This window comes from Pteropus alecto, unplaced genomic scaffold (genome assembly GCF_000325575.1).
Source record: "Pteropus alecto unplaced genomic scaffold, ASM32557v1 scaffold34, whole genome shotgun sequence".
In the NCBI taxonomy this organism is placed as follows: Eukaryota; Metazoa; Chordata; class Mammalia; order Chiroptera; family Pteropodidae; genus Pteropus; species Pteropus alecto.
The window spans coordinates 4,624,478-4,638,343 of record NW_006435763.1 but is presented as its reverse complement, the minus strand read 5'-3'; the positions used below and the strand labels follow the sequence as shown (position 1 = coordinate 4,638,343).

At 40.6% G+C, this 13,866-nt stretch overlaps 1 protein-coding gene across 2 annotated transcripts in view; it reads left to right on the top strand.

Moving 5' to 3' along the window:
* Nucleotides 1–7,695: 7,695 nt before the first annotated feature.
* FOPNL (FGFR1OP N-terminal like) overlaps nucleotides 7,696–13,866 on the top strand; it is a 13,604-nt gene continuing 7,433 nt past the window's right edge. For both annotated transcript variants that reach the window (XM_006910909.3, XM_006910910.3), the window contains exons 1-3: nucleotides 7,696–7,774; nucleotides 10,645–10,842; nucleotides 12,919–13,003. In XM_006910909.3, coding sequence (XP_006910971.1) covers nucleotides 7,747–7,774; nucleotides 10,645–10,842; nucleotides 12,919–13,003 — 311 coding nt within the window. In that variant the 5' untranslated portion in view covers nucleotides 7,696–7,746. The remainder of the gene's footprint in view (nucleotides 7,775–10,644; nucleotides 10,843–12,918; nucleotides 13,004–13,866) is intronic.

Here is a 13,866-nt window from a genome sequence, read left to right as displayed (position 1 = left end):
CTTTAATCTAGACAAATCCTTCAGGAACATAATTTTTGGACGCTTTAAACTGCCCCATAATCTACTTGATTAATTATTGACAAACAAGACAATTGGTGTTATTACATATTACTTATATTCGAGAAGGGACATTTATAAAGTTTCCGTACAAATGTTCTCATAGATGTTCTGTAGAATTTACATTGGAACCCCAAAGTTAATTTGACCTTTAGACCATATTGTTCAAGGGTCAAACTGTCTTTGAAAATAAAGTCAGATAAAACATTCATTTTTTAAAAATATTATGTTTGTCTGAACTCAAACTAACAAGAGTTGCAGGGAACAAGCTTGCAAAAGCTCCTGGAAAATTCAGTTTTAAGGTTCTGATGTGTCACTTTCTCTGATAAAAGATGGCCACATCACCAGTTTTTAGCCCCACATACCCCAGGATCCCGCCCCGCCCCCGGCCCCCAGAGCTGGGCTAAGTAAATAAAAATTGGTTTCATGGCTGAAGCATTTAGACACTTCAAAAGGTGGCATAGCCTGTCTCACCTGGACTGCAGGGTCTGCCTCTAGTTCACAGTGCTTGTTTTTTTCTCATCGTATTTAGGTTCCCTCCAAGAGGAGCCACCAGTAAATACTCTTGGGTGGCACTCGGTTTCTCTCTTCTCTCTAGCTGATTAAACTTTTTTTTCCTGTATCAGTTAATTTTTCTAACCACTGATAGAATAAAGGCAGTTTTCTAAAAACCTGTCAGTGCTTAGCAGTCATTAGCTAATTATAGCCACAACAACATCCCAGGCAGATATTATTATACATATTCTCCCTTTTAGAGATTGGGACAAGTCTTAGACAAGTACAGCAATTTGCCTAAGGCCACATAACTATCCAGCATTCATACCCAGTTCCGAGTGATAACAGAGCTGATGCAGATAACCAGGACCCTGCAAAAGTGTCTTAGGTGGAAAATCAGAGCTGCAAGGGGATGGGCATGTGTTTGTAAGAATATTATCAAGAGGCAGAGGAGCAAAGTGACTACCCAGATGTCACCTTGCCTGGCTGGGTTCAAAACTAGCTCTGCCATGAATCGCTTCTGTGACCTGAGGGAGGTACTTGACCCTTCTCTGCTTCGGTTTGAGCAAACCGTGTATATTCTCACAAAGAATGGAGATCAGAGAGAAGAGGCAAGACCTAAGCCCTAATTGGGACAAAGGTAGGAGAGATTTTAGAGAGGGCACCATCTTTATCCTAGATTCTTTTCCAGCATGAAAAAGTCCTGATTGTATGGATCTGTGAGTTTATTTCAACAATCGCACATTTGTCTTGTCCAGCCAGAATATCGAAAAATCTGTCCACTTGCTAGGCAGGTGAAACTGAAAACCTCGGGGCTGACGTCAGACTGTTTGATTTTGGCCAGGTCTCCGTCCAGCTGTCTGACCTAATCCTTGGTTTCCTCATCTCATTGTGAAAGCAGGATAACAATAGTACCCACCTTCTACAATAGTACTCACCTTCTGGAATATTGTGAGGATTACATTAAACGATGTAAACGCAGAATGTTTCACACAGTTTCTAGTATAGGGGTCAGGACTCCTTCAAAAATAAATCTCTCCTGTGTTTGGATTGTGCCCAGTGCAACAGTATTGCAAAGACAGTAGCTATTTTCCTCCTTAAGAAATCCAGAAAGAATTTGAATTCTCCTGGGATTCGAACCCCTCCCTTTGAATCAGCAGTTTACATTTGGTTGCCATGGTTTAAGGGCTCTGAATGACTGATGTAGAGGCATGTCATATTTTCAAAAGTTGTCTTGACTTGTCTGAAGAAGAGGTACCTTTTCTATAAAGTAGCTGCCTCCAATTTGTAAAATTCCATCTATGGATTCCATGCCCCTCTCCTCCCCCCACACTCATTCTCCAAAGCCTCTTGTTGTAGCTCTTAAGAAAAGGCAAGCTGACCAGGAGGGAGGTGGCTAAATCTTGATAAAGGGACGTTTAACTCTTTGAACTCAACCTGCAGCTTTTATCCAGCAGGGTTCCTCTGATAAAACACATTTCAGCAAGAGTTACCTTAAGAATTCCCTAATCCTCAATCCTCTTGGCATATGAGGCATTGAGTAAATTTAGTGCTCATCCCTCCGTTAAAAAGCAAAAACAGACCCAAAATGGAGTCACTGTGGTAAGCCCCACCAAGACTTAAACCCTAACCTAAATGCAATTTCAGCCTCTCCCAGGAGTGGAATTTTAAACCAATCAATCTGGAATTTCCTAGTCAGCCTTAGTAAGGTAATCTGCCTGATATAACCCCTGCCTTCTCCTAAGGGAAGGTAACCATGCCTGAAATAATCCATTCTTTGAACTTTTAATCCCACCCCTTTTCTGTCTATCAAAACCTGCCATTCTGTACAAGTCCTCGGAGCATCATTCTATTTATGAGACTGGATGCTGCCCAATTCATGAATCATTCAATAAAGCCAGTTAGAGCTTTAAATTTACTCGGCTGAATTTTTGTTCTTTAACGCCTCTGAAAATGACCTGTTGAAAGTGGATGAGAATGTCATTTTACCTGGTGGACCTGTTTTATTTTCTCTAAAGGACCAATATTAATACCCACCGCTCCCCCCAAAAATCCACCTTAAAATCTCCCATGCGACCACGTGCCACTGTGAGAACTAAGTACATGCCACAGTGCGGAGGCTGGACCTCTCATTCCCATGGGTTCCATTTCTCAGTGACAACGGAGCAGAAGGGCCAACTCCACCACTCATATCTAATTGCTTTGGGCCAGTTACTTCTCCGAGAGTCAGTTTCATCTGTGCGATGAGCTGCCTTGCAGAACTTCATTCATTCATTCCATAAATATTTGTTTTACCAGAAGGAGCAAGGTAGGCAAGTTTTCTGTCCTGTAAAGCAGCCCAAGGTGGGCACCAGACATGAAACGAAGAGTGCAGCCCAGTGTACATAGAGGCAGCCGCCACAGGAATGGTGCAGGGTGAGGGAACTGTGGGGAGTTCCCAGGGCAACTGTAGGCTTAACTGCCTACTGCTCTCCAGGTGCAATGCCGGAAACTCCCTTCGCTCTGATATTGCTGAATGATGAATCACGGCGAAGAACCTTGGGAAGTGGAGCAGGTAGGAGACCTGGGGCAACCCCTCGACCTATCACTGGTCTGTGGGATTGAGTGGCAGGTTCCCTGGGAAACCGACTCCACTCTGAGAGTGAGAGCAAAGTGTAGGAAATTTATGAGGGCAAGGTTTTGGGATCAACACCTGGAGAGGGGAGGGGAAGAGGAAGCCATGCTGCCCCAACAAAGGCTTCAGCCTACCTCCTCAGGAAGCACTGAGGTTGAGGGGAATCCCATACTGAAGGGAGAAAGCTGGACCTTATACCCCAACATTAACCAGGCATGGAAATGGTCTGCCCTCAAGAAGAAGGCCTTGGGCCGGGGTGTGGGGATTGGGGGAAGGGGTGTGGTGCCTCTCTACTTGGGAGGCTTCTCTTATTTCTATACCCCTGCCTTTTCTCAGCCCCTCCCACCCCCAAAATAGATCTAAGAAGAGGAATCTAATCTAGCCAGAGGAGGTTTAAGAAGAAATGAGGTATAAACTCAGGAACTGAAGGGTGAATAGAAATTAACGAGGAAGGGAGGGGACAGAACAGGAGGATGGTTCCAGGCTGAGGGAAAGGCATTTACTAGACCCAGCAATGAGGGAGGGGAGCGAAAGAGAGAGGGGAGGGAGGAGAGAGGTGAAGGGAGGAAGGAGAAGTGCCTCTCATTTCATGATAACTGGAAATAGCTGAATATGATCCATGGACTTGGGGTCCAGCCCTGACTGCCATTTACTCAGGAGTTACTTAAACTCTCCAAACCTCAGTTTCTCTCTAAGTGGGATGATAATACCTGCCTCCCAGTTATTTTTAGAATGATATGAAATATTAGAGAAGAATTCAGGAGTCAGCAAACTTTTTCTTAGCGGACCAGATTAAATAATTTAAGCTTGTGGGCCATGTGGTCTCTGTTTTAAGTCCTCAACTCTTGTAGCTACAGACCCTATATCAGAAAACAGGCATGGCTGTGTTCTTCTAATAAGACTTTATTTACAGAAACGGGAAGTGGTCCCATTTGCTAACTAGATTATTAAAACATCAAAACAAGGCTCCGCGGTTTGAGAAGACATTTCGGGTCCCTCCTCTATGTCCCCTTTCTCCCCTCACTTGGGAATTTCTCTGTACGCAGCAGTTACACAGATCCACACCAGCTTACAATATTGCATAAGAATAAAAAAAAAAAAAAAAAGGTAAGACGCAACGATAAAATCCCCATTTTGTTATCATAAGAGCTCATGACTTCAGAGGCCATGAAGTTCATGAACAGGCATTTATTCCACTTGAGATGATCAGTTGCAAGGATCCTTTGTCAAGAAGCCAAGTTCATAACTGCGGTAATGAAAAATCATGCAAGGTCTCCGCATTTAATTCAACAACTCCTGCCTCTTTTTTTTGATCAAGGTAGTTGTCCTAGCTTGGTCTAACCCAGAATATCAGAATCTGAGACTAGGACTTATTTGCAAATAGTTTATTTGGGGAAGAATTCTGGGAAACGAGTGGGGGTATCGCGAAGAGTGAAACAGAGAGGGAGGTGTAATCAACGCAGTGGTCCATTATTGAGCTGGTTACTGTTCTGGGCAATGGAGCCCAATCCCACTGGAGATCCACTAAGGAACTACGTAGACTATGTGTCAGAAATGTCCGTCTGATACATGGATTATCCCTTGGCTCCCATTGGTCAAGGGAGGTGTTAACTTTTTCACATTTCACGAACTGAGCATGTCAAGATACTCGAGGCAGTCCAGAGGGCGTGCTACCAGGCGGCATATACACACACACACCTGGTTGTGCACAGCAATGCATGCACATCGTTAACATTTTAATTTGATTGAAAAATAAGTCTCTCTCTGACCATGGACCCCTAGACCTCTGGTTCTGCTCTCCTGGGGCAATTTTTGTTTGTACTTTCTTATATATCTTTCGGAGGTAGCCCATGTATAGGCAAACAAACCCTTAGTATTTCTCCTTTCTTTAAACTCTTGGTGACATACTACACAATGTCTCCTGGACTGTGCTTTTTAACGCTTCTATCTTTGCATCTTGCTGATAATTACATATATATACACATACATATTATATGTGTTTAGAACTCCCTCTTCTTTAGAATGACCGTGTAATATTTCATTTATGGCTATACTTAAAACTTACTTCATCGGTCCCCAACTGATGATATTGGTATTTCCAGTAATTTTTTAAAAGTCAAGATGATTGAAGTATGCAAGCAGTAAAGTTCCCCTCTCTGAGTGTACAGCTTTATGAATTGTAGTAAATATACAACTGTGTAGTCACAGCCAAGATGTAGAACAGTTCCAGCACTCCAAAAATCTCCCTAGTGCACCTTTGCCATGGGCCCCTGTCATTCAGCCTCAGCCCCTGACAATCACTGATCTGCTTTTTTTGTTCCTATACTTTGCCTTTTCCAAAATGTCATGTAAATGGAATCATATAGGATGAAGCCTTTGAGTCTTGTTTCTATAACCAACACAATGCATTTGAGATTCATCTATATTGTTGCATGTATCAGCAGTTGGTTCCTTTTTATTACTGAGTGATATTCCACGGTACAAATAAACCGCAGCTAGTTTACATCCATTCATCAGTCAGAAGACATTGGGTCATTTCCAGTTGGGGCAATTATGAATAAATATGCAATTATTGCAAAATGCCTTTTGTATAGATATGTTTTTCTCTTGCGTAAACCCCTAGGAGTGGGATTACTGGGGTGTATAGTAAGTATATGTTTGACTTAATAAGCAGTTGCCAAACTGATTATAAACGTGACTATACTACTTTGTTTTCCTGCCAGCAACATATGCATACCCGCCAGCATTTGGTATTCTCATTGTATTCTGATAGGCAGATAGATTTGTGTACTATAAACAGTGCAACAATGAATACTCTTATACACATATCCTTCATAATTAGGTGTGAATGTATCTGTAAGATACATTCTTAAACCTAGAATTGATAGATCAAAGGGTGTGAAAGGTTAATTAGATATTGCCAAACAGCCTACTGAGCAGATGGGACCAATTTATCGCCTACCAGCTAGGGATGGTAATTCCTGTTTCCCCACATCCTCACCAACACAGTGTATTACCCAGTTTCGGTACATGTTTTTAAGTGAAATTTTACTTTACAATTGCTGTGTGAGTATCTACCTCAGAGGGTTGTTGGTGAGGACTTAAAGCAAAGGTTTTAGAGCAGTGCCTGCCACACAGAGAGTGGCAATGGCTGTTAGTTATTATATGATTACCACTACTAATCAATCAACTACATTTTTTATTTTCTTCTCTCTCTGAGTTCATTAGTACATTCAGGAATGCTTTTCTCTGAAGAGCACAAACGTTCTACCTATGGAATTTAGTTCACCCTTATAAATCTCTTCAGATACTCCCAGGAATACACTATGGGTTTTATAGAATAGAGAAGTGTGACAGAACAGGACCCTTCTAAGTTTACAGATCTCTGTCCCACAAAGTCAAAATTAATCTTGTTTGGAACAGGAATGGATTACTCTAGGTTACAATGGCTTTCAAACTTTTTGACTGCTTCCCACTTTAAGAAATAGATCAGGAGTCAGCACACACATTTATACCCAAAAGTTTCAAAAAATAGTATTTGTTTGCTATTCATTCCATTCCATTTCACTGCAAATATGTTCATTGGGATCCACTAATAAATAGATTTCAAGAGCTACTATTGGGTTAAACGGCACTATCTAGGTCACAGATATTGATCTTCTTGCAACACAAGTGGAATCACAGAACCTCGTACTGAGTTTTGGGTACATTATTCCCATGTTCCCTTTTCTTCCTTTTCCATGGGATGCTAGAGCTTATTCGTTCATCAGTTATTTTCTCAAATAACTCTTGGACTCCTTATGTATACTGCCCAGTATTATTGTCAGTAGAAGAGAATAGGCTTTAAAGAGCAAGAGGTCTGGGTTCAAATATGACCTCCACCATTTGCTGGTGATCTTGGTTAAGTCTCTTCAGCCATCAAAGACTCAGTTTTCCCCTTTGTAAAATGGGAGTAATAAAAGGGCAATCAAAAAGCTAAGGGGTGTAAAGTAATTAGCAGTGTCAGGCTCTTGGTAAGTACTGAATACAGTGATTCTCAAGGTGCGAGCCCCAGAGCAGCAGCATCAGCACCACCCTGGAACTTGTTAGAAATGCAATCCTCGGACCTCATCCCAGATTTACTGGGTCAGAAACTTCAGGGGTGTTTTAACGGGGAAGATTGTTTTAACAAGTCTTCCAAGTGCTTCTGATGCACGTTCAAGTTTAATAACCACGGCCTTAACACATGGTAACAATTAGTAGTTGAGGCTGCAGCGTGAGCAGCGGGCCAGATCATGAAAGGCTTACTGGGCAAAAGTGAAGCACCAAGGTGACAGCAGCATTCACAGGTAAGGGGTTGGGACCGACCCTTCCCTCCACGCCTCCCTCGTCCCTCAGCAGGGCCTGCCTACGGTGCTCGCTGATTGGTGGCGTCTCTCTGGACAGTTACCACCTACCCAACCACGGAGATCGTAACCTGAGGGGCGGGGCGGGACTGGACGTCGCGAGAGCGGTGCGCCTATTGGCTCCAGAACACGCCGCGGAAAGGGGCGGGGCTGCGCGTGCGCACGGGCGAGGCGCGCCCCTGGCGGCCGTTGAAAATGGCGACTGTCACCGAGCTGAAGGCTGGTGAGTGAGAGAGGGAGGCTTGCAGCTTGAAATACGTCTGGCCTGCAGCCTGTGAAAAGGATGCGACTAACGGAGGGCGCACAGAATACAAGTCAGCCTTCCCCGAGGGTCGCTCTGCGGCGTCAAGGGCCTGCGGGGCGTCGGGCTGTGTGGCGGCCGCTGAGCCATGGCACTGTGAGGGAAAGGGTGGCACAGGGGCGGTTTTTAAACCGGCTTTGACTTGGAGGAGTCGCAGGATGTGCAGGTACCTGAGAGAGGTCTTCAGTCCTGCACGTTGGACCTCTGGAGCATTTTTCTGGACCCCGCCTGGATCCGAGGCCTTGGGCCGGACATTTTACTTGGAGCTGATGTTTACAATAATCACAACCGTTTTTGGTGTCAGGCACAGCCAGTCCTAAACGATTTGCTTGGTTGCCTCCCTGCACCCTTACACCCTGGTCACGATGGACCGGAGGTAGAAAGGTGCCTGGCCTGGCCAGTCTCCTGACTCTCTCGGAATTGTCCCACAAAAGGAGCGAGTCCTTAAGCTGACAACATTTGTACACTCTGGTTTTGAACGCAGATGTCCAGAGAGGTAGTAATAATAGATATCGGTGATTGAGCCTAGGCACTGCCCAGCCCCTGCGTTATCTAGTCGATTCCATGTAATAACCCATTTCACAGATTAGGAAATCGAAATGCTGAGAGGTAAAATAGCTCGCCCAAAGTAATTCATGCAGAAAGAGGCAGTGTGCGAACTAGATATGATGCACCAGAGCTCCAGGTATTAATCACTGAGTGATACCGCTGTCCGATTAATAAAACCAATTTTCAGAGAACTTGGGGCTAAATCAGTCATTCTTAAGGATTTGACAGGGAGGGGTTGAATGTCTTTGAGGTGATTTAGTACCCATTGATGTAAATGTATATTTGTGGCCCTGGGCTGGAGAAGAATCATAAAAAAGGCTTGCCTTTATCTATAAGAACAGATTTCACATAAATGGGTGAAACGTCTCCCCAGGTAGCAAATACCACACATAGTATTACATACAACTTCAGAGAAATTAGATACTTAGGAATATAAGCAGATTAAGAACCTCTTTCTGAAGAAGTTGCTATGGTAGTGTTTTAAGCGTGGTAATAGAGGGAAGGGGAAAATGATATGGAACCCTAAAAAGAGCTTTGGTAATTAGAGGTGTCCTACACAGATGTAGAGACCCCCTTTATTTTCCCGCATTCCCCAGTTCTGAATGTGCTTTGTGTTCAAAAGAAACCCAATGAAAATGTGTTTGCCAATTATCTTATGTTTTATGAGCTTTTACATTTTTTAAGCACTTTCACGTTTTTCCACCTCACTTGGTTCTGCCTCTGAGTGGTAGAACTCATGTTGGAGAAGGCAACTAAAGCACGACTTGGTGATCTACCACTGAGGCGGTGATGGGATACGTTAGGTTTCCTAACTCCAGCTTCAGTACTTCTCACTTCTCTGCTGAGTTTGAGTCTGTGCTGTGTGCAGTTGGGACAGGATCCTTGCCAGTGGAAAAAAATCTCTCCATCTACTTTCCAAAGATGGAATTAGAAAACAGGGGCCAGTTATGATCCCAAGAATATGATAAGGCTGTACCTTCCTTTTATGGGCCTGTTTCAAAGTCTGATTGGATGATAACTATATGTACTTACATACCTGCAAAAAGTTTAAGAGGATGATTTAAAAATTAGGGGCTAGAAAGGTTAAAGTCTAGTCTAGATTGTATCTCTTTAATGACATGACCCAAGTTTTTGTTTTTTATCAAAGTTTAAACAATATTTATGTTCCTGGGCTTCCTTTATGATTTTACATTATTGTGGTGTACTTATTTGGTGCTTTTGACAGGGCACAGTATGATATTAAACTGTACCGTACTGTGTTACACCCAGTTGTATAAAGCACTGTATTATAATGCTCCTAGGTAACATTTTTGAGCTTTTACTATGTTCTAGGCACTGTGGGTGAGAGGTGTTGATTCTCTGGAGTGTTATTTAGCCATTAGTAACAATTTAAAAAGGGAATGTTCCAGACCTTTGCAAGGGATGGTGCCAATCCAGCCCTATGCCTTTACTATCCATACTAGTATTTATTGGTAAATCTCATTATCACAACTACTGATATTTGTAATAATGATCCTTGCTTGTCAAGGGGAAGTTAGGTTACATTCAGCATATATATTCCTGATTTCTTAAGATGGCAGTGATATGCTCGACATGTTAGATTTCTAACTAGGCTTAAATTTTCTAAATCCTATTGGTTTAAGGAATTAACTCATAATTGTCTTTAAAAAACAAACAAACAAACAAAAACCCAAAAACAACATCCACCTTTTCATGCAGAATGGGCCATTCCCCAAGGTTCTGGATAGCAATTTTATACAAAAGACACTGACACATTCCTTCCATTCATGGAGTATTCTTATTATTTTTAACTGTCTTCTTTCTAGACCAGAGGTTTTTAGTGACACAAAGAACCTGGCTGCAGTAATAAACTCTCTCAGAAATATGTGAGACGCCAGGGGTTAAGTTGAGGTCCCATGTGTCAACTGTAGTTCTGTCTCCCTTTTTTTCCTCACTGAAGAATGTATATCAGACTGTAGCCTCTGTCAGTGATGCTGTTGGATGGTTAAACTTGAATTTGCTTAAATATATTAAAATTAGTAAGTCACTGCTATTGGAAGCTTTATTTTTTATTGCAAACATGACTTGTGGTTGCTAATGTGATAAGTGTTCAGTTCGTCACAGTGTTTATATTGAAAGCTGCTGTTAAGCCATTTACATTTTTAAACAGTTTTCTTTAAAGTATGCCTAAGAACGACAAAATTTATTCTGAAGTTGAAGCATTAATGTTTTATATTTAACAGTTTTAAAGGACACCTTGGAAAAAAGAGGAGTATTAGGGCATTTAAAAGCGAGGATTCGAGCCGAAGTTTTCAATGCCCTGGATGATGAAAGTGAATCTCGACCATCATTGTCTCATGAAAACCTTCTTATTAATGAATTAATTCGGGAGTATTTGGAATTCAACAAATATAAGTATACAGCGTCAGTCCTCATAGCAGGTAAGAGATTATTGTTAGTCACCGATACAAAAATCTGCTTTTCCCTTCTCCTAATTCTAAGACAGTCTTTAGCCTGGAAATCTAATTCCATTTTTAAGTGGTGTCATCTGAGTGACTGGGACATAAAAATGCTGGTGAGAGAGCAAGGTTGAGCAGTTTCTTATCAAGGTTCTTATCATGGGCTCTTTCCATAGCTTGAACAAGTTCTCATGAGGCTTATTGAATTGTAGGGGAGAATAAATAACTAAATAAACACTTATACTCGGTGCATGCTTTGAAAAGGCATCTTCAGTTCCTGATACTGAGAATAAATAATTGTTTATATTTTATCCTGTTTGCTGCCAGTCTTTTTTTTATGTGTATGCTTTAAAATACACAAGAATTTAATACGTGTATATGTGTATATGTGTGTGTGTGTGTGTGTGTGTGTATGCTTTATTTAAAAATATAAAATGATGATAAAGTCTCAAAATATTACTATATTGGTTAGTATATATACAAATGTATATAAAAGCATGGTCTTTAATTTAAAAAGGATTAGGGAGGTAAACTCCAAACTCATTCTAGTGATGGGAGGGAGAGAAATGATACTGGGGGAGGAAATGGGCAGTTAAAGATAAATTTTATCTGTTAAATTTTATTTCTTAAGAAATAAAGTAAGAACACTGGAATGATACACACAGTAGTCAAGATAGGCGTTGCTTCTGGGCTTGACGAGAAATGAGATTGAGAGGATGATCAAATGCACCTTGAATGTACTACATTTGATTCCCTTGTTTAAAGTTTTAATGTGCTTTAAGATTATTTCATGTCTCAGAGATGTGCCACATCAAAGAAAAAGATCATGAAGTGATGCTAGAACTTTCTATTACACATCTTTTATTTAATATTCAGTATATATCTTAACTGAATAAAAACTGATGATTATTGGTTAAGGATCTTTAATATCAGTATCTCTACTTTCCTCAGTTTGTTACAGATGTCTGTATAATACAATTAATACTCAGAAAGGGAGAAAATTATAAAATATCAATTAATTGTCTTGGACTTGGGCTTCCCTAGAATGAAATATAGTGATAATAATCAAGCTTCATATTAAACATATTGCCTTTTTAAAAAAACTGAGGCATAATTAAACATACAATACACTTTTTTTAAGTTTATAGTTCTGTGGATTTTGACAGATGTATAACATTGTGTAACTACCACAGCAATCACAATATAGAACATTTCCATCACCTCAAAAAATTTTCTGTGTCCTTTTGTAGTCAACTTCTGTGCTTACCCCACACCCCTAGCAACCACTGTACCTATCATTTGCCTTTTCCAGAATGTTCTATAAATGGAACAATACAAGATGTAGCCTTTCGGGTATGCTTCCTTTCACTTAGCATAACGCTTTTCCGATTCAGCCATGTTGGTTTTTTCTCCCCTGAAGAGCATTCCATTGTGTGACTATGTCAATTTATATATTTTAGCAGTCGATGGACATTTGGGTTGTTTCCAGTTTTTAGCAGTTATGAATCAAGCTGCCACAAACAGTCACGTAGAGTTTTTGTATGAATGTATTTTAATTTCTCTTGCGTAAAGAGTTAGAAGTGGGATTGCTGGTTGTATGTGGTAAGCATATGCTTAACTTGATAAGAACTGCTCAACTTTGCTCTCTCACCAGCAAAGTATGAGAGTTCCAGTTGCCCTGTATCCTTGCCAGCATTTCATTTTAGGATTAATTTTACTTTTAGAATTATCACCACCCAATGGATATTGGTACTATCGTATGTTTAATTCACAGGCTTCTCAGAAACAGACTTCTGAAGTCTAGTATTGTAGTTTAAGTGCAGAAACAGCATTTCTGCAAGCAAATATTACATTAAAAAAAGAATTTATGTTAAATTGTATTGTCACACATTTAATAAAATAGATATTTTGAAAGTCATAAAAATCATAAGTTTGATCTGTTGTCATTATTCTAAAATCTGAAAAATGTGTATATCTGGTAAGTGTGGTTCTTATCAAAATCATATTTGCTTTTTAGATTAATAAAGACTCAGCGTTTTCATGATTTTTTCCTCCCAGAATCTGGTCAACCTGTAGTTCCATTGGACAGACAATTTATCATCCGTGAACTAAATGCATTTGAAGAATCAAAGGATAATACAATGTAAGAAGTTATTTTTTAAATAAGCTTTCAGATATTGTTGTATTGGAGTCATAGTCTCATAGCGGTGGTTTTATTTCATTTTACTCCAGCAGATATTGATTTGGGTCTAGTGTGTGTCTAGTACTGTACTAAATCCAAGGTGTGTAGCCGTGAACGAGTCAGATTAGGCCTCTGCTCTCTGGAGCTAAAATTCCCAGGGTTTCAGAGAACGGAGCATCCCTACCTCTTTCTAAGCGGCACTTCTCTAGGCTTCTTGATCCATCCTTTTTTTCTTCTCCTGTTTTTGGTCTATCAGTTGTTTTCTTCACATTTAACTCTTCCTCCCCACTGCTTCCTTCACTTCAACTTAGGCATGTATGTACTCAGATTTCCCTTCTGCAAAAACCCTACCAACTCCCAACCCCGGGGCACTGCTCAATCTTTTGACCACTGAACTTAGTGCAAATTAACCCTCTGCTTTTATTATCCCCTCTTCAGTCCTCCTTGCATCCTAAATTCTCTCCTCACCATTTATACAAAACTATGCTCTTAAAAAGAATCACCACTTTTTAATAGTTTCTTAGTTCATTTCCTATTTCATTGTTTCTTTAACTTTTTCCAGAGGATCTGTGAATGCCCCCCGCCCCCCCCCAAAAAAAAATTGTATGTAAGTGCCTAGGAACATAGTTCAAAGCTATTTCTTGCTTTTCCTAGCAAGAAATTTCTCTTACGTCTTATTTCTCTTTCTAAAAATTCATTGAACTTTTTCATTCTACTTAATGGTGTAATGTTTTAAATGACATACCAATGAAATTGAACTCTCCCACAAATCTTTGTATGAAATTGTTCCAGGATCAATTTATCTTGTAGTTTGTACCAAACTA